Source organism: Triticum aestivum, chromosome 4A (assembly GCF_018294505.1).
Source record: "Triticum aestivum cultivar Chinese Spring chromosome 4A, IWGSC CS RefSeq v2.1, whole genome shotgun sequence".
NCBI lineage: Eukaryota > Viridiplantae > Streptophyta > Magnoliopsida > Poales > Poaceae > Triticum > Triticum aestivum.
Window position 1 is genome coordinate 533,575,604 of NC_057803.1, and position 17,777 is coordinate 533,593,380.

Here is a 17,777-nt window from a genome sequence, read left to right on the forward strand (position 1 = left end):
AAGCGCAGCGACTTTCTTATACTATATTTGTCAACTTGTTTAATGGAGATCTTGATGAAGTCAGGGGTAAGTGTCTAGCCTTGTCATCTACTCTACCGCATTAACTGTTGTGAGCCAAGGTGACATTAATTTGTTCCCCTAGGCGTTATCTGATTTTTTATGTTATTTATATTATTAGTATTATTATTAGAAGGCGTGCTACGTCTCACTGAGACTTGTTCTGCTCATACTGATCGAGTTCTTTGTTGTATAGTTCATTTTTCTTTCCTGCTACTTTGTACATATCTGCAGACGACAAGCTATAGACTGGGTATTTTTACTAGAGTGATTGGTAGGTTATTTGGCTGAGAGTAGCTGACAGTTTCAATCAGAATCTTGAACATGTCAAGTAACAGGCACGTATTCTCTTTATTTAATTATTACTCCCTCCGTTCCAAATTACTTGACTCATATTTATCTAGATACGGATGTATCTAGACACTAAACAAGTATAGATACATTCATATTTAGACAAATTCAAGTCAACTAATTTGGAACGGAGGGAGTACATTGTTGAGCGCAGAATTTTTAAGCATGAAAGCACAAATATTTTAACTATTTAGTAGAATCTCGTTCCAACAATCTAGCGCTTGGTACGTACCAAGTCGACAAATGCTTACATTTCCAATTTTTCATGTATCAGTGTGCTCAAGAATAATATACTTGCAAGAAGATAATTTAAAGCAGGTTGTGGGTGAGAGCAAGAGCGGTAGGTCGTGCCACCTTCCTTCTGATGACATACACACTCCTTTTTTAGGGTGTCGTGTTCTTGTTTCAGGTGTATTCCTTTGTACATGTCTATATTTTCTATCAAAATGCATCTAGACTTTAAGTTTCTCCTTTTTTGCGGGGAGGCTTAAAGTTTCTTGTGTTTTCCCAAAGAGAAAATGTTGGTTCCACCCCGTCCTTGCTCGCAGCGTGATGCCATAATTCAGGTGAAATTTCACGGCGGTCTGAACGGGAAGGATGACACTATAAGCTTTTTTTTTACAAAAACTATCGATCTATTCATCTCCAATCATGACAGTACAACGAACACCAGTAAAATGAAAAGTACATCTATATCCATAGACCACCTAGCGATGACTACAAGCACTGAAGCGAGCCGAAGGCGCGCCGCTATCATCGCCCCTCCCTCGTCGGAGCCGGGCACAACTTGTTGTAGTAGACAGACAAGAAGTCGTCGTGCTAAGGCCCCATAGGACCAACGCACCAGATCAGCAACCGCCGTTGATGAAGAGAAGTTTAGATCAGAAGGATCCAACCTGAAGACACGTGAACAAAAAGGAACAAAGACCGGACCGAGCGGATCCACCAAAGACAACCACCGACCGAATCATGCGAGATCCGCCGGAAACACACATCCACGCGTCCTCCGACGATGCTAGACACACCATCGGGACGGAGGCTAGACGAGGAGAACCTTATTCCATCTTCAAGAAACCGCCATTGTCTTGTCTTCTTGAGTAGGACACAAACCCTAACAAAACTTGAAGAAGCATATGAAAACAAAGCCCTTCCGTCGGTAAAGGTCGGGATCCACCCCGCACCCATGGCCCTAAGGCTACAGGAGATGTGGGAGATGCGGCGGCGCCGCCGACGAAAGGCAGAAACCCTAGCCACCTTAGGAGAGGCAAAGGGAGGAGATGAAACCACATATACTTGTAACACTATAAGCCTTTTGGCCTATGGTTTGTCTAGGCTTTGGAAGTTCGCAAGATCCATTGTCCCAGTAGGTGTGAACTGATTATTAAGTCGTGCTACGCCTTACTGAGACTCGTTCTACTGACACTGATCGAAATCTCTGTTCTATAGCTAATTGTTTTCTCCTGCTACTTTGTATACATCTACAAGATGACAAGCTATAGACTGGGTATTTTTATAGTGATCGGTGGGTTATTCGGCTGAGATGGAGAGGAATGAGTTCAGAGTAGGTGACATTTTCACCCAGAATCTTGAACATGTCAAGCAACAGGCACGTATTTATTTAATTAAATCACTGAGCACAACTACCTAAGTGTACCTTCGTGCAAAAAAAAATATCTAAGCCTAAAAGTACTGAGGGTTGTTTGGTAGTACAGTGCATTATGATTATTTATTTACTAGACCGAACCGGCAAATGCTAAGGTTTAGTATGCCATATAGTATTACCACCTTCACATCATCATTCCATGTCTCACCCACGGACTGCTTCTTTCGGGAGTGCTTACCACTTTGGCGTGGCATTGCAAATTCAGGTGTGGCCCCTTAAGGTTGTACATAGCTCTTCCTTTTTATCGAAGTTTTGGCGTTTTCGAAATGAGAAAAGGGCGTGGTTCCATGGTCCCTCTTCCCGACCTTGCCCATGGTGCGGTGTCATAATTCAGGTGAAATTTCACAAAGATCTATATAACGTTATATATTACTAGTTATATATTATAAAACTACACACTGAAAAATTTAAGTGTTCTATTTCTAATGGTATATATAATTCTTATGACATATAATTCGTATTACATTATTAAAATTAGAGACCTAGAGATACAAGCAAGACCTATAAACCCCAAAAAGGAGTGAGTGGCGTAAGTAAAGTGGCAATACCATAGTTTACCTTTCCATCTTCCATGTATCACCCCATTTTCCATGTATCACCCAAGAATAACATAGTTACAAGAAAATAATTTAAAGCAAGCTGTGTGTGGGAGTGAGAGCGGTAGGTCTTGCTGCCTTCCTTTCAATGATATACATTTTTTAAAGAAACACAACAGAAATGCAGATACTCACATACAAGTACGCACACTAACTCCTATGAAGTCACACATTACCTATCCCTATAAAGCATTTCCGAGAGACTGAGCCGACATATCCTCACATATGCCAATTGACGAACATGCCATACTGCTCAAAGAGTATCGCCGAAGAACCTGAAATACAGGAAATATGCAAGCACCCGTGCTAAGTCTAGAACTTGAACCAGGGTGGATTGGTTTAACTACAAAAAACATAACCATCTAAGTTATCCTTAGTTCACACAAACTCTTTTTTAAGAGTGTCGCATTCCAATTTGGGTGTAGCCTTTACACGTAACTATATTTCTTATCAATGCATCGAGACTTTAAGTTCTTTGTGTTTTCTCAAAGAGAAAATGTTTGTTCCACCATCGTTCTGCCCTGACCTTTCGCATCGTGATGCTGTAATTCGGAAGATATTTCACTACAATCTGAACGGAAAAGATGAAAATATAAGCCTTTTTTTGCGAAGGAAAAATATAAGCCTTTTGTCTTATGGTTTGTCTAGGCTTTGGAAGTTTGCAAAATCCGGTGTCCCTGTAGGCGTTAACTGATATTGTGGGGTGCTACGTCTCAATGAGACCTGTTCTACTGATCGAATTCTCTGTTCTATAGTTAAATGTTTTTTCCTGCTACTTTGTATACATATACATTTTGACTTTGTTGTGGTACTTGGGTGTGTGTGTGGACTTGGTGTGGTTGTATGTCCTTTGGCGATCTGCTTTATCTATAAAGCGGGGCGAAAGCCTTTTTCGGTATACATATACATGATGACAAGCTATAGACTGAGTATTTTTGCTAGACCGAGTATTTTTGTAGTGATCGGTAGGTGTAATTCGGCTGAGATGGAGAGGAATAAGTTCAGAGTAGGTGACATTATCAGTCAGAATCTTGAACATGTCAAGTGACAGGCACGTATTTATTTGATTAAATCACTGAGCACAACTACTTAAGTATAACTTCGCGCAAAAAAACTATTTTGAGTATAAAAGTACTGAGGGTTGTTCGGTAGTATACTGGATTATGATTATCTATTTACAGGACTAGGGTCTCGTTTTAACATTTTAGCACTTTGTACGAACCAAGCCGGCAAATGCTAATGTTATTCCCTTAAATGAGCTTAAATTATCTATAACTTTGATTGAAGACTATTAAGAAAAGTGAGCCTGCAAACTACTCGACAGGAAACCATTGTAAATATTTCTCAGCTCTTAAGAAATGATTCCCCCCTTTTGTTGTACTCAAGAAGCACAACCGTACAAGACGCTCCGAAGAACAACATGACATACTATTTTCTACTGGACTACATACATGGATCTCATCTTTTATTAGCATTAACTCCATACTAATGTGTGCTAACCAATAACATGTTTCCGCAATCAACAATCAAATTGAACAATGTTGCTCCAATAGTGCATTCAACATTCAGGCATGTCGCGGCCCATATATCATGAAGTAAACCTGTTCCGGACTATCTCATAGATAACCCGAGGGACGCTCTTGGACGATTCATCTTCAGGTAACTGCAGGAGCTTCGCTATTCGTGCATATGAGAACTGGTTCTTCGGAAAAGAATCTTGTGTTATGTCTGTCGGAGGCTCCTTGTGGAGCTTTGGATTTGAGAGTGCCCACTGTATCGCCCATATGGCGAGTGGGCGCATGTAGCACAAGGACCGGTACTCATCGTCATTGTTCCAAGATTCAGGAGTTTGGAATGCGTATCTGAAAACTCAATTTGTCAGCATTTTTGGACAATGGAATGGAAGCCAGAAGAATTTGGATAAAATAATGCATTATCAACTGCGCGATGATCTAGACTCGCGAAAATTATCATAAAACAGATTCATTTTATGTGCCTCAAGTCCGATATTAGCATGGGGGAAGCCCCGTAATTATGCAAAACACTCACCCAAGTCCTTCTGAAGACCAGGCAGCATGATAGACTCCTTCAGCTGTTTTGAAACCCTCCTCAACCATGCCTTCTTGAATCATAGATGCAGCAAGCGCGTATGTCACGCCTGGCCATATCTCCCTAGATTGCATTGTGGACATGTCCAATGTACCATCTGGCCACATCCCATTGATTGCTCCCCTGTTACCATCCTTGAACTTCATTACGTTGAAAGTATATATCTTTTCAAGTGCACTTTGTGATTTGTCCTTGTCAACAATTGAGGAGAGGCCGCAGGCTTTGGCATACCTGAAAGAAAGTCACATCGTTTGACGAGTTCATGAATAATATAATCGACTTAAAGTACATTAGTCAGTGACGTGTTAGACATGTGACAGAAACAACTTTTGAACAGAAATAGATTGTGATGCACATGTGTTTATGTATACACTGGAACTGGAGTACACCCTGGTACTATGATTGGTCACCAGTATTATGTCACTGCAAGTCTGCAAGCTTTCCTACTCATATATGCAGGACAACAAGAAATATGTATGAAATTTGGGGCATGAGAGATGGCAACATTTTCACCAGCATAATTCTTCAGGCTGCACATAAACAATGATAAAAGTAGCATAATTCTTCAGGTTGCACATAAACAATGATAAAAACTGTATCATATTGTTTTGACCAAATTTTCAGCTATTCGCAAAGCAGGATGAATAAAGTATAAATATGTATTTTTCATAAATTTATTAGTTTTCCAAAATCAGGTAAAAGAAGCTAGTAGAAATCAGCATGGACATAATTCATGATAATACTAGAAGCTAAAAACATAGTGTTCAGTAAATGCTTGGACAAGGGAAGCCAGTAAAAATGTGTTATGTGGCTAACTTGTTTCTATTGCTCTCATTAGGCAATAAAATTGGTTAGATTGGTGAAGATTTGGAAACGAGAACAAAGATAGCAAACATTACAGTCAACAGATTAAGTGATATACCATTGTCCAGCCAACTGATCAGCGTGAATGGAGGTACTAGCTTTAGTGCCAGCATCATCATAATTGAAGTAAGAACCATTCCACAGCTTCTTGTCATAAACAGATTTAGCCTTCTCATACTTGTTCCAGAAAAGCTTTTCAGAAGCTTTGTCACCAACTTCGTGTGCCAAGGCCGACGCAGCCTGAAGAGCAGCCACCCAAAGACCACCACAGTATGCGCTTACACCAGCCATGGACCAAACATCATAAGTTTGATCTGGGAAGTCCTCATTTTCAATCATTCCATCTTTATCTTTATCAAATTGTTCCATATATGCCATCGCCATATAAACAGATGGCCAAACAGCTCGGGCGAAGGATTTATCGCCTGTGGCCACAACATCTCTGTAAACTTGCAATACAAACTTTGGGTTCAAGTCCTTCCAACGGTCTGTGTTATGGAGTGTGTATGCGTTCACTTTGAACCAAGGGTCATATAGACCAAGATCGTGAGGAACAGCTCCAAGAACTTTTCTTGCCGCCAATTTTCCATCATGTAAGAGCTTGAGCTTTTCAGGGTCGTGCATCATGACAGCTGCAGCGAAGTCTCTCTGAACGCTGAGTTGAAGTTTTGGAAATAGCATGATAAGTGAAAAAGATGAATAGAAATGAACATCATATGTGTTCCACATATAGTATTCAATTCCCTCAAGGTAGAGAAATTGGCCAATGTTCTCTTCACCCTGAAGCAAAGTTGTTCCTATAGCAGAATTTGATGCAAGAGATGCATGAATTCTCTCAAGTACTGATGCCATTTGATGAAGAATGTCAGCGGCAGTATTAGTCTGTGGGTTCATCTCATTGTCATCATCTGTTTCTCCATTTGACATGTCAAGGGAGAACTTTTTCCCTCCAATTGCTGTTAAACTTTGAATTGGTGGTAATCCATCTGTGGAGATGCATCTATGTTAATACTTATGAAACGTAGCCTATTTCAGTTAATAATTAAAGGAAACAAGTTCAGAAAAATGCCTGTCCATATAGTTCCTCCGGCATTAAGATAATAAAGTTCATTGAATAGTGTGACTGGATACCTGTTGAAGAAAATTTATGCTATGCATCAGTGTTTAGTACTCCCGGAATTGTTGGTTTATGAAATTTCAAACATACCATTCAGGAAACCTCTTGTCTTGCAAAATAGGATGCTGCCAATCCTCAATTTGCATCTCCCAGGAACTATGATCTAATAGTTGTCCAGAGTAAACGATAAAATTCAGTAACAAATATAAACAGGAAATCTAATTACCGTAGTAATAAGGTAAAAATGCAGGTCTGCAGCTTCCTCTGCAACATTATCTAAGATGACATCAAGAACAAATTAATCTGTTCAATGACCAATTTCACAACACATTTTACATTATGAATTGGTGTGCAGCAAAACATGGAAGAAATGTTCCCACAACCAGTGCTTCAAATGCAAAAGCTTGGTGCATGGTAAACGCTATTTGTTGTGAATACTCATTACTCTGGTATGAGGAAGTATATTGATAGGGATCTCAACTAGCAGTTTGGGTGAGACTAGCAGATAACTAACGAGTTCTTTTTTCGAGCAACCGGCAGGAGCGCTGCCTCTTCATTAAGTAAAAAAGAGTTGACCAGTTAGCGAGGTAAACCAGCCAAAAACCAAAGAATTAGCCAGTTTTGGTCAGTTCACAATGCAAATAGGAAACATGGAGCCATTATGTTCTTTCTTTTCTTTCAAAATAATACATTTCCAAAGCTATGAGGTTCCTTTAATATGCAGTGCACACTCAAGAACAAAAATTATTCCATAGAATCTTCGGGGAGGAAATGGACCATACTAAGAATGGCATCACGGGCAAGGCTTGCAGCTGCATCGACATCTGTGCCATAGAATTTTGTATAACGCCTGCAAACCCAGGAGAGAAGTTAGTTTCAGTTTTTCTTTTTACTATTTTATCCTTTTCTGGCAAGTAATTTTCTTGGCTTCCATTCTAACCTATGGTAGGTTTTTCCACTGCAGAACTTTACTTCAGGGGAAGCCCATGCAAGTGAAAATGAAACATTCTGAGTTGCCTGAGGAGCAAGCTTAACTGAAGCTGCAATAGCTGCTCCTATTGATGTTCCTGGTTTGGAGGACGTTGATGAATTGACAGGATCAAGCAGATCAAAAGATCCATGCTGCCAAAATGGAAAGGAAATTGTGCCAGCTTGTTATTAGTATAAATTTATTTACTGAACTGTCCTATTGCCCTATACAGAATATTTAAATCCTTAAATATTAAACTGAAGAAAAATAAGGTTTATTCTGGTTTGTAAAACTTTTAATAAGAATATATTTAAGCATGAACTCAGAACACAAATTAGGTTTTCTATATTGGAAAACAGATATCTCTGCATCAGAACATCTTGATGTGAATGGTAGATAGCTTGTGGACTATACATGCCTAACCCACAATTCATAAGAAATAATTTCATCTAGGAGTTGCGAATAATATACAGCAAAGTGCATATAGAACCTCAGTACTGTCAGGTGAACCATTTTTGCATGTCAAAATTAAGTTCTGTTGCAAAAATGTCCAGTTCAGAGTTCCAAACTTAAGTGCCTTGCGAACATTAAGTAATGTGATATTCAGTTTTCCAAACTGAAATGGCTGATACAACATAAAATATCAAATTTCAATTTCTGTGCCAATGTCCTACTTTCTAGCAGATTGAATTATTCTAAAATGTTCAACGCATTGTGTTCATATATTACAGGAGAGCCCTATCGAGCGTAATGTAACAGAAGTGCGAAAAAATGAGGGATCTCAAGATGGGAACAAGACAAGAGATACACATACATACATAGAGGGCGGCCCACAGTAATAATACAGAACAGCAAATATTTAGTAACTAACTCTATCAGTTAAGCAAAGAGCACAAAGTGTCCCGGACATTGTAAGAAACTGTCCTTTTGGACCTCTAACTCTGATAGTACCGTGTGTCTCCAAAGTCTCTTGCAAAGAGGCACCTAATCAAATATCTTCCTATTGCTCAGAATACAAGTGCACTAGCACCAAAGAGTAACCAGTGCATTGAAAGATAATTTGATCACCCCAGCCTCCTGCATTGCCAGCTTTAGCCTAGAAATGAGATTTCTTATTTATTGAAACAAAACCTACACTCCTGACTGCCTTAAATAGCCTTTATTAAGGATTTGGACGTGACAGTGATTTCAACACTTCTTTCCTGATTTCCCTAATACTTTCCGGACATCTAGACTGGACGACTTCTCTGGATCGACAGGGACTTCTTCTGACATGGCACATACCAACTCGACTATGTGTCCAGTCCCAATAGTGATGTCACTACAACGAGTGCTGCGTGCCCACAAGAAGTGAGCCTAGCCCACTTGATTGGGGGAGTGGATGTACAACACCACAACATCAGTTCAAGTCCTCATGGATGCGAATTTGGGTTCCCATCTATACTGTTGGGACTCCGCCTACAGTTTTCTTTCAAAAACAAAATACATGTCCAACAATTAGACAGTCTAGAAATTAAGTGTGGAACACACAGCATAAATTTAGATGTTAAAATAACTAAAAACTTATACAAACTAGACACAGGAGAGCTGCCTGAGATAACATCCATTATCTTCCACCCATCACAGAAGAAGCCAAAGAAAGATTTAACATGCAAAGTACATACAGATGTGTGTAACTTCTTCAAAATCAACTCAAGGAGGTGCATTACAGATGATTGAAGAATGCACCAAGAATGTAAAGCTAATGCAGCGGCGGGTGTCATTTACTGCGTATGCAAAATATAACTACGACACAGTGAGTTTAAACTTTAAAGTTTCTGCTTCGAAAATAAGTTTCTAACAAACCTCTTTCACTGAGTTCCACATATCTTTTGCTGTGAATTCATCAGAGCTACCGGACATCATAAAGTAAGGGCATTCAGAGATATGAACACCCTCTTTCTCTTGTGCAGCTATGGCGAAAGTTACTGGTGGCAGTCCATCAGCTGTTCTGCTCTCAATTAATAAAATTGTAAGTGTCTGAGTTTAAAGTTTACATGATCAATATCATTAGTGATAAGAGATCATGTATCATACGGAAATTTGAACTAGGAAGTTACCTGTGGTGTAACAGTACACCATGCACGCCATCCTTTTCTCTGTTGTCATTAGATTTATGAAATATGAATCAACTATTTATTCAATAAAAGGTGAAAAATAAGCCAAAAACAATCATTCATCAGTGTCTTACGTCATACTAGAATTAGAATGGTATCCTGTGAGTTCAGATTTTCCACCAACAGAGTTCTGCAGATATATAAACTTATCTGCAAGTTGAAAGGCCCAGAAGTAGAATAAAAATGCAGGGTATCAAATAAGAACTTACAGCCCATGTAAAAAGCAAAGTCACATCAGCAGCTGTGGTTCCTGAATTAGTTACCTGTTTTTTTAATTAGAAAATCAGATTAAGATGTACTGATGTATCATCATGTTAAAACCAACCATTTAATAAGTGCATTTATGGAAATCCAGGGAAGGAGCATATTACTGTGAAAGTGAATACTGCAACAGGATAACTGCTCTGTTGATAATTGTGTGGAATAATTGGAGAAATCTGACGGCACATTATCTTGAGATCCGGGTCAGGTTCTCCTAGTAACAATAGCACAAACTTACAAAAACAAAATAGCTACTCAGAAAAGAGTTATATGGTTCTTGCAATACCATCATAAACAGTCCAGGCCCTAGGGTAAAGTGCATGATAAGTAGATTTCTGCCCATTCAGATTCCAATCCCAGGATCCAATTCCTGAAACGTTAGTTCCTCTGCAATTAAAAAAGATCTAAGGATATTTTTCCGTGTAAATGATTTATACATCAAAATGCTACCCTATTAATCTATTATGTAGGCTAACTCGATGCATGAACTATAAACTAAGAAAAACACTGATATACTTACTTTGGCAAATCCGGTTTCCCAGGATGCAACACTGTCGAATATTTTGCACTGTCTTTGCGGGAAATGAAGGCCTAAAACAAAATGTATTTAAATATCATTCTAAATTGCCAATATTATATATATATATATATATATATATATATATATATATATATATATATATATATTTCTGTTTATTTGCTAACTGATAGGAACTATCATAACAGGGTAGTCATAGATCTCACTTGGCAACTAATGCATGGCTGTAACGTGCGGATAAGAGTTAGAGAGAGCATCTAAATAGACCATTTACTTATGAAACTATTGTTCTGCTCATTTCAAGTAAAATCTAACTGATAAAAACATATGAATGTGTAATTGAGTATATGACAACCTACAGAATGCTCTAAAGGTTTCACTATCATACTCATTATAACAAAAGATTTGGTCCCTTCAAAGAATGGTGCCTTCGTATTTTTGCCACTTCTGGTGATTTTGTCTCTTCTTCCTCTATTTTGTTCTCAGAGGGTTAAGAACAAATTGTTAGGAGTTCAGTCCGTTTAAGACCAAATTGTTAGGAGTTCAGTCCATAATGTTTAAACTTGACACGGAGGCATAAAAAGAACATTACATCTTCTTTGGGCTTCTTTGGGCCACAATAAAAGCCGCTTTAGTAACCCACTTAACTTATTGTGACCCCTGCTTAACCAGTGACTTATACTTTTATGCATATATTGTTTCAGTAGACTAAACCACTGCCTTTATAGCGGCTTCTATGCGGCAGATGCCTAAGTGGAACATTACGCATTGATTTCAACTACAACAGGATCAGATACAGAAAGAGCACATATATGTGCCTAAGTGGGACGAAGTAGAATAGCTAAGACTTACAGAAAATTGATTTGCCATTACTGGCTTATCTTCACAGGCTCCGGGGAACAATTGCCAGCGTTGAAACTCGCCTTTGCAGCTTCTTCCAATACTTCCTGCACTACACTTTTCCAACAATTAGAGGATAGTGTACTAAAAGTTCCATTACACAAAAGAAGAGTTTTGAAGCATGCACTACTAAAAATTACTAGGAGAAACTAAAAATTAATTCTGTGAGGGGCTACAATATTTTTATACATATGTAGAGAAAAAGTGCAAGTGCAGAACACACTCGTCCATGTATCAGTGTGATACTTGCCTCGGAATCAATTTTATCCCTAGTTAGCACAATTAATTATATGCAGGAGACTACAAGTGCAAACATGATTTATTAGCATACTGGTCAATAAATAGGCTTTAAATATATATGGTTTTCCCATAGTAAAAGTTCAGATCATTGAAAATGGATGAATAAATAGGATGAACAAAAGACTCAGAAAAAAAATAGAATGAACAAATATATCAAACCCATTTGTCATCGGAGTTATTGGAACAAGTTAGATAAAGGTAATAAATGCAACAGGTACATGATAAACTAGCACTGGATGGAAAGACATTCAGAATCCACTAAGCTCACTTGTATGGCACGCAGTTAAGCAATGTATTAAAGACTAAAAGTAGTAAAGTAAATTTTCTAGTGATAATTTAAAAACTATAAGATGCTACGCTCAACATTGATAAGGAATACATGTTACACTGAGTGAAGTAAAGTAGGTATACCCAATGCCTCCAAGTGGAACACCCTGACCAGATCTTGCAGTGCGCTTCTTCATGGGATCAATAATAGCAGTCTGTAAAAAACTAACAACGATAAGAAATAGCATCTGTAATTGGGGAAACTCCACACAACAATGAGTGGTAGTACAAGCAAACATGTGAAAGCGTACTCGTCCTTTTGAAGTTTCCTCAAGGATGTGTCGACCAAGACGCAAACCAAGACCAGCCTGCAACAATGAAATGAATGTAAGGCAAGGAGAAAACACTAAAAAGAATGTGAAGAACAAAGGAAGTACAGACAACAACAATCCTAGTAAGCACCCAAAAAATGTCAGAAAAAAAAGCAACACATACGAATTCTAGTTAAGGTTGCCAATAATCATTGTTATTCTTATAAACAACAGCTGGACTACTAAAACAATTATGCTCAGATACATCTCAGCAGACCATAAGATTAAGAATTCCATAAAGGAGAAGACATACCATCTGCCGTATCTCCCTCCATGTAAGTCCAAATGACGGCAAATCATATCTAACATGGCTTAGCTTGTGTTCCCATGTCAACTCTGGAATTTGTCCAGGATTAACCTTTTCCTGACAAGAAAAAAAGCAACACATACAAATAAGAAGAGGAAAAAAAGGATGAATGATAGTCGTAACTATTTGTCTATTTCCCCTTTTTTTCCTTTTCTTTTGTACTTGATTCACACATTCAAATTGGTGGTTAGAAGAGTTAACTATGGATGATGTGCACAATGGTCATCTTTCTGTATGTACACTATTAAGTACTCCCTCCGTCCCATAATGTAAGACGTTTTTTAACACTAGTGTTGTGTCAAAAGGTATCTTATATTATGGGACGGAGGGAGTATTTTGGACTGCATGCTACAAGGATTTGCTTGTCAAGAGAGAACAAACAACTGTTATTGACAGTGAAGGTGAATAACAGTAGATTTTTCCTTGTAATACATCAAGACACAAAACCGTTTGCGTTTTGTCAGAACAAAAGGTATAAAAAGGTTCGAGAAGGAACAAAAGGTATAAAACATTTCGATTGTCAGTAGAATTCACAAAGTCATCATGGTAGGGAACAAATCTAGTGGCAGCTTACAAATGAATCTTGGAAGAAATAACTCACTGAATTAACAATACTTTGCGAAGGCGAACTGTTCAGAGACACGCCGTTCGATGGCTCATGGACATCCTTCACCATTCTTTCTTCCTTGGAGCTGGGCCTGCAAACAGATTGAAATCTGAATGTGTAACAAGTGTGGTGCCTTGTAGTTCCTAACTATCTGAATATGTTCATTAGAAAAAGCATATAGGATGGAACAAAAAATTGTCAGTTCAACTCGAGATAGGAACGCTGTCAGCCACGAAGATACTGAATATCTAGCACCCAAGGAGTTGCATGTGTAAAATAAAATATGTATTTGGTGCGATGTGAAGCTTGACATGGTTGTTTTTTATCGGCCTTCATCAGTATGACAGTGTATCTTAGACAAGTGCAGATAAGGCATATGTAAACAGAGTTAGCAAAACCGCGGTAAACTGAAGCTGACGACACTGCTGTGCTGACTCATCAAACTTCAATAATATAGTAATAAAAAGGATTCCTTGCTTTTACTTAATTGCAAACACAGACAAACAACGGACCACGGCATCTCATATAGAGGGTGTTTGTTTTCAAGGACTTATTGATCTAGGGACTTAAATAAGTCCCTATAAGTCTCATCTAAACCAAACATGAGGGATTTATAGGGACTTAAAGTGGGCATTTGGGACTTATGAAATAAGACTCTCAAGGAGGGACTTATAGGGACTTATAGTTGTAATATGGTTTTATAGAGACTTATAAACATGTAGGGACTTTTTAGGGACTTGGGACTTATAAGTTAGGACTAAAAAAATCCTAAAAATTATGAACCAAACAGGGCCATAGTATCAGGGAGAACTGGATTTTTCAGAACAGAACAACAGACCACGCCAAATTCTCAACGCACGCATTGATTATTAGATGAAAAACAGTACTATCATTCTATCCAACTGCATGCTGCAAAAACTGCCCTTGATAAATCGCAGAGAAAAGACGACACAGGCAATCCTACCGGAGGAGGGAGAGAAGAAAATGGGTAAGGATGATCCCCGCAAGAACACCCCCGAGAAGCACCAGCCTGCCGGGGCGCGAAGAGGACCCCTTCCTAGAAATCGGGAGAGAAACCCTGAATCGATTCGAGCGGCAATGGGGAGGAGGACTCTGACCTTTCCCGATCTGGAGTCCGCCCGCCGGGGATCTGAGCTCCGCCCGGCCGCCCCAGAGACCAGTCGGAACTCGGGAGCGCGTGGGACGGAATGGAAGACGATGCCGGCCCGGGAGTAATCGTAACCACCACGCACCGACGTGGCTTCTTCACTTGTGGCTTCAGTTTACCGGAGACCGGAGAAAAACCCACGATTTTGCGGAGCCGTTCTGCCGTGCCGTGGGGCCAACTCCGGAAAGTGACGTCTCACAGGCAGGGTTGCTTGCTTGCTCCCGGACGGAGATTGATCATCACACAAATCTGATGCTCTGCAGCTAAGGTATAATGTTTATTTATTTTTATTTTGAGGGAAAATAGTGTACGTAAATTGTTTGTTAGTGTCACGAGACGACGTGTCTAGCAGCTGCTGCTGAGTCACTAAGAGTTTGCTGCTGAACCTACCTTTGTAGGTGTGCATAGCCTCTTACAGAACATTTCGAGAAAGTTACATATCTCTGATGATTATGTTCTTTGTGATGAAACAAATGCAAGGTTTAAGTTCGAAACTTGGTATTATTGATGACTTTATCAATCTTAAGATGATATGACAACCCAGTCTTTCGAAGATGCTCGCAAGGATATAATTGATGTGCATATGTTTATAGGAAGATTGTACGTGTGTATGCATGAGTGTCTCTGTCTATACGGTGTTTAAGAAAACATTATGAGAAAGGCAGAAAGCTGCTAGATCAAATTAAGCTGAACGAGTTTCAGATGGTAAGTTGACTTTTCTCCGTTCAACTTTAAGCTTATGCACAATTGATTGTGTTTGATCTCCTAGTCGTTTTCCAACCGTCAAGCGGCTTGAAGGTAAGCCCGGAAAAGAACAAAGAATAGACTTGAGTGTTTGAAAAACGCACAAAAACCTCACTATTATGAGTTATACACATCGCTGAGGGACAGAAGGTCTGGCCGTTGATGTGATCATATGGCATCATCTTTCGTTTTCCCCCTCAGTACCGTCCTTCCGAGAGCGATGCTCAGTCGGCATGCCACATGCGAGAGTAAATTGCACGTTTCATCCCTATACTTGCTGGCTTGTAACAAAACCATCCTTGTACTCGTAAAATGCTCCAATACAGTCCTGAGACTTGCGAACGTGTAATAGATACGGTCCCTGCATACGCTTTGTGATACGTTGGGCCCTTTCCCCCACCTAACTGACACGAGTGAACTTATATAAAAGAATTAAAGCTGCCTCTGCTAAGCTAGCCCTACTCACATGCTTTTGAAGTACTTTGGTATGAGTACTTTCCTACCTGACATGTGCTGGTTGCAGGGACGGCCCCGAGGGGGGGCAGGGGGGCGGCCGCCCCGGGCCCCCAAATCCAGGGGGCCCCATCTAGGGTACGTACGTGTAGGCAGCCCGCAGATCGGCAAGAACGCAGCGTCGCAGCGGCTAGCCCATGCCCGCGGCCGTAGCTAACGCTGGTCTGGGCAGGCCAGGCAGTCCCGCGCACACATCCACTTCAGAGCTCTTGTAGTCGTCGTAGGCTCGTACGAGTTGATTGCGTAACGCCTGTTCAGTTTCCTAATTCCCATCTTTTAAAAAAAGTTTTCCCTACCCTAATTTCATGCCAAGATGCGATCGTGAGTTCACGTCTTTGTGTACCCCCAAGCCACGATCATGAGCTCTGAACGCGAGTACGCGAGTCGCCGTTCCATGGATGGCCTCCTTTCTTCCATCTCTACTCCAGCACACACGCGCTCATGCACATCGCCCAGCGCCTGCCGCAGACGCATATATACGGATCAGGTCATCACGGAGCGCCCGATCGGACAATTACCGGCAAAGATTCAACCGATCCAAAGTATTATCATATTCTTTTCTAAATCACGGGTGAAACGGCCATGGTTGCGGCACAATCACTGCTGGAAAATCGTCCGCGGTGATTTGCATACAGGCCAAAATCATGGGAGATCACAGGGATTGCGAGAGACAAGGGCGGATCCAGCCCAGCCAAGCGCCCCGGGCCTCCTTTGTGCACTGTAGCAATTGCTACAGTGTTTTGCTGAATTCTACAAAGGAAATGGGCCTCACGCCCCGGGCCTGCCCCCCCCCCCCCCCCCCCCCCCCCGGCCTGGGGCCTAGATCCGCCACTGGCGAGAGATCATGTTGATTTAGGCTAAGAAAATTTGCTGCAAATTTGGCTTCCGCGATTTCCTTTCTCCGACAACTTTAACAAGTGATCATATCATCATAACTCAAAAAAAAAAGTGATCATATCATCATTCCTTTTCCATATTACACGTGTACTGCTAATTAATCCCTCCGTTCCATGGAACAGAGGGAGTAGTTTATCTTCATCAACATGATGCATGTCTATATTGTTAAACTTTTGATGCAAATTTCTTTACTTTCAGCATTCTGTATAAAATATTTCATATCAATATTGCTTATATATTTATTATTAAAAAAATATGAGTGGATTTACTATAATGTTAGTTGGTAATATTTCTTGTTGGTAATAAATTTATGCATATATTACTATAACTTATATGATGCTTATATTAAGGACCCGACATACCCATTCAAATAATATATATATTAAGGGCCCCTAGGTTTTAGTTTCGCCCCGGGCCCCCGAAATCTCAGGACCAGCCCTGGCTGGTTGTTTGCTACTGATTTTTTTGAGTGTTTTCTACTCCCTCCGTTCCAAATTACTCGTCGTAGAAATGGATGTATCTAAAACTAAAATACATCTAGATACATCCATAGTTGTGACAAGTAATTCGAAACGGAGGGAGTATCTTTTTTTAACACAATACAACACATATGCTTACATATACACATACACATATTGCTATGCATGCACACCCTAACCTTATGAGAATCTTTGAGATATTAAGCCAACACAACATCTTGAGATTGACGAAGTCACTATAAGCATCTTTGTAGTCGACAGGAACATCTTCTCCAACTGAACGGATATCGCCGAAGAGCCTAAAATAGACTAAAAAAATGTGAGCCCCGGTGCCAACACAGTACAACACAAATGCTCACATATACGCACATACAGTCACCCATATGAGCGCACATGCACACACCCTATCCTTATGAGAATCATCGAGATACTGAGATGGCACACCATCTTGAGATTGACGAAGTCACCGCAAGCGCTTTTGTAGTCGACGTGAACATCTCCTTCCACCGAACGACATCGTCGGGGAGCTTGGAATAAATCCA

General features: G+C 40.0%; 1 protein-coding gene across 7 annotated transcripts; it reads right to left on the bottom strand.

Annotated features, from left to right (window-relative positions):
- Positions 1–3,992: 3,992 nt before the first annotated feature.
- Positions 3,993–14,826, bottom strand: LOC123086748 (non-lysosomal glucosylceramidase). 7 transcript variants are annotated; one of them, XM_044508528.1, is made up of 20 exons: positions 14,553–14,760; positions 13,429–13,525; positions 12,774–12,884; positions 12,461–12,517; positions 12,294–12,364; positions 11,535–11,634; positions 10,665–10,735; positions 10,431–10,531; positions 10,255–10,358; positions 10,093–10,146; positions 9,958–10,013; positions 9,827–9,865; positions 9,573–9,717; positions 7,698–7,879; positions 7,540–7,607; positions 6,848–6,920; positions 6,710–6,771; positions 5,699–6,626; positions 4,717–5,007; positions 3,993–4,529 (listed from the first exon to the last, which is right to left on the bottom strand). In XM_044508528.1, the coding sequence occupies exons 2-20, from the start codon at positions 13,501–13,503 to the stop codon at positions 4,256–4,258; spliced, it is 2,862 nt and encodes a 953-aa protein (XP_044364463.1). In that variant the 5' UTR covers positions 13,504–13,525; positions 14,553–14,760; the 3' UTR covers positions 3,993–4,255. The 7 variants fall into 7 exon arrangements, with proteins under 7 accessions (XP_044364463.1, XP_044364461.1, XP_044364462.1 ...); XM_044508526.1 differs by having other exon boundaries at positions 12,294–12,517; positions 14,553–14,826; XM_044508527.1 differs by having other exon boundaries at positions 10,255–10,355; positions 12,294–12,517.
- Positions 14,827–17,777: the final 2,951 nt, after the last annotated feature.

What these genes read in the sequence shown, in the direction of transcription:
- LOC123086748 (XM_044508526.1), bottom strand. Translation starts at nt 13,503, where the DNA reads ATGGTGAAGGATGTCCATGAGCCATCGAACGGCGTGTCTCTGAACAGT. An exon ending in CGCAAAGTATTGTTAATTCA is followed by an intron (nt 12,885 to 13,428) that starts GTGAGTTATTTC and finishes TTTTCTTGTCAG; the next exon opens with GAAAAGGTTAATCCTGGACA. An exon ending in CTTTGCTTTTTACATGGGCT is followed by an intron (nt 10,014 to 10,092) that starts GTAAGTTCTTAT and finishes ATATATCTGCAG; the next exon opens with AACTCTGTTGGTGGAAAATC.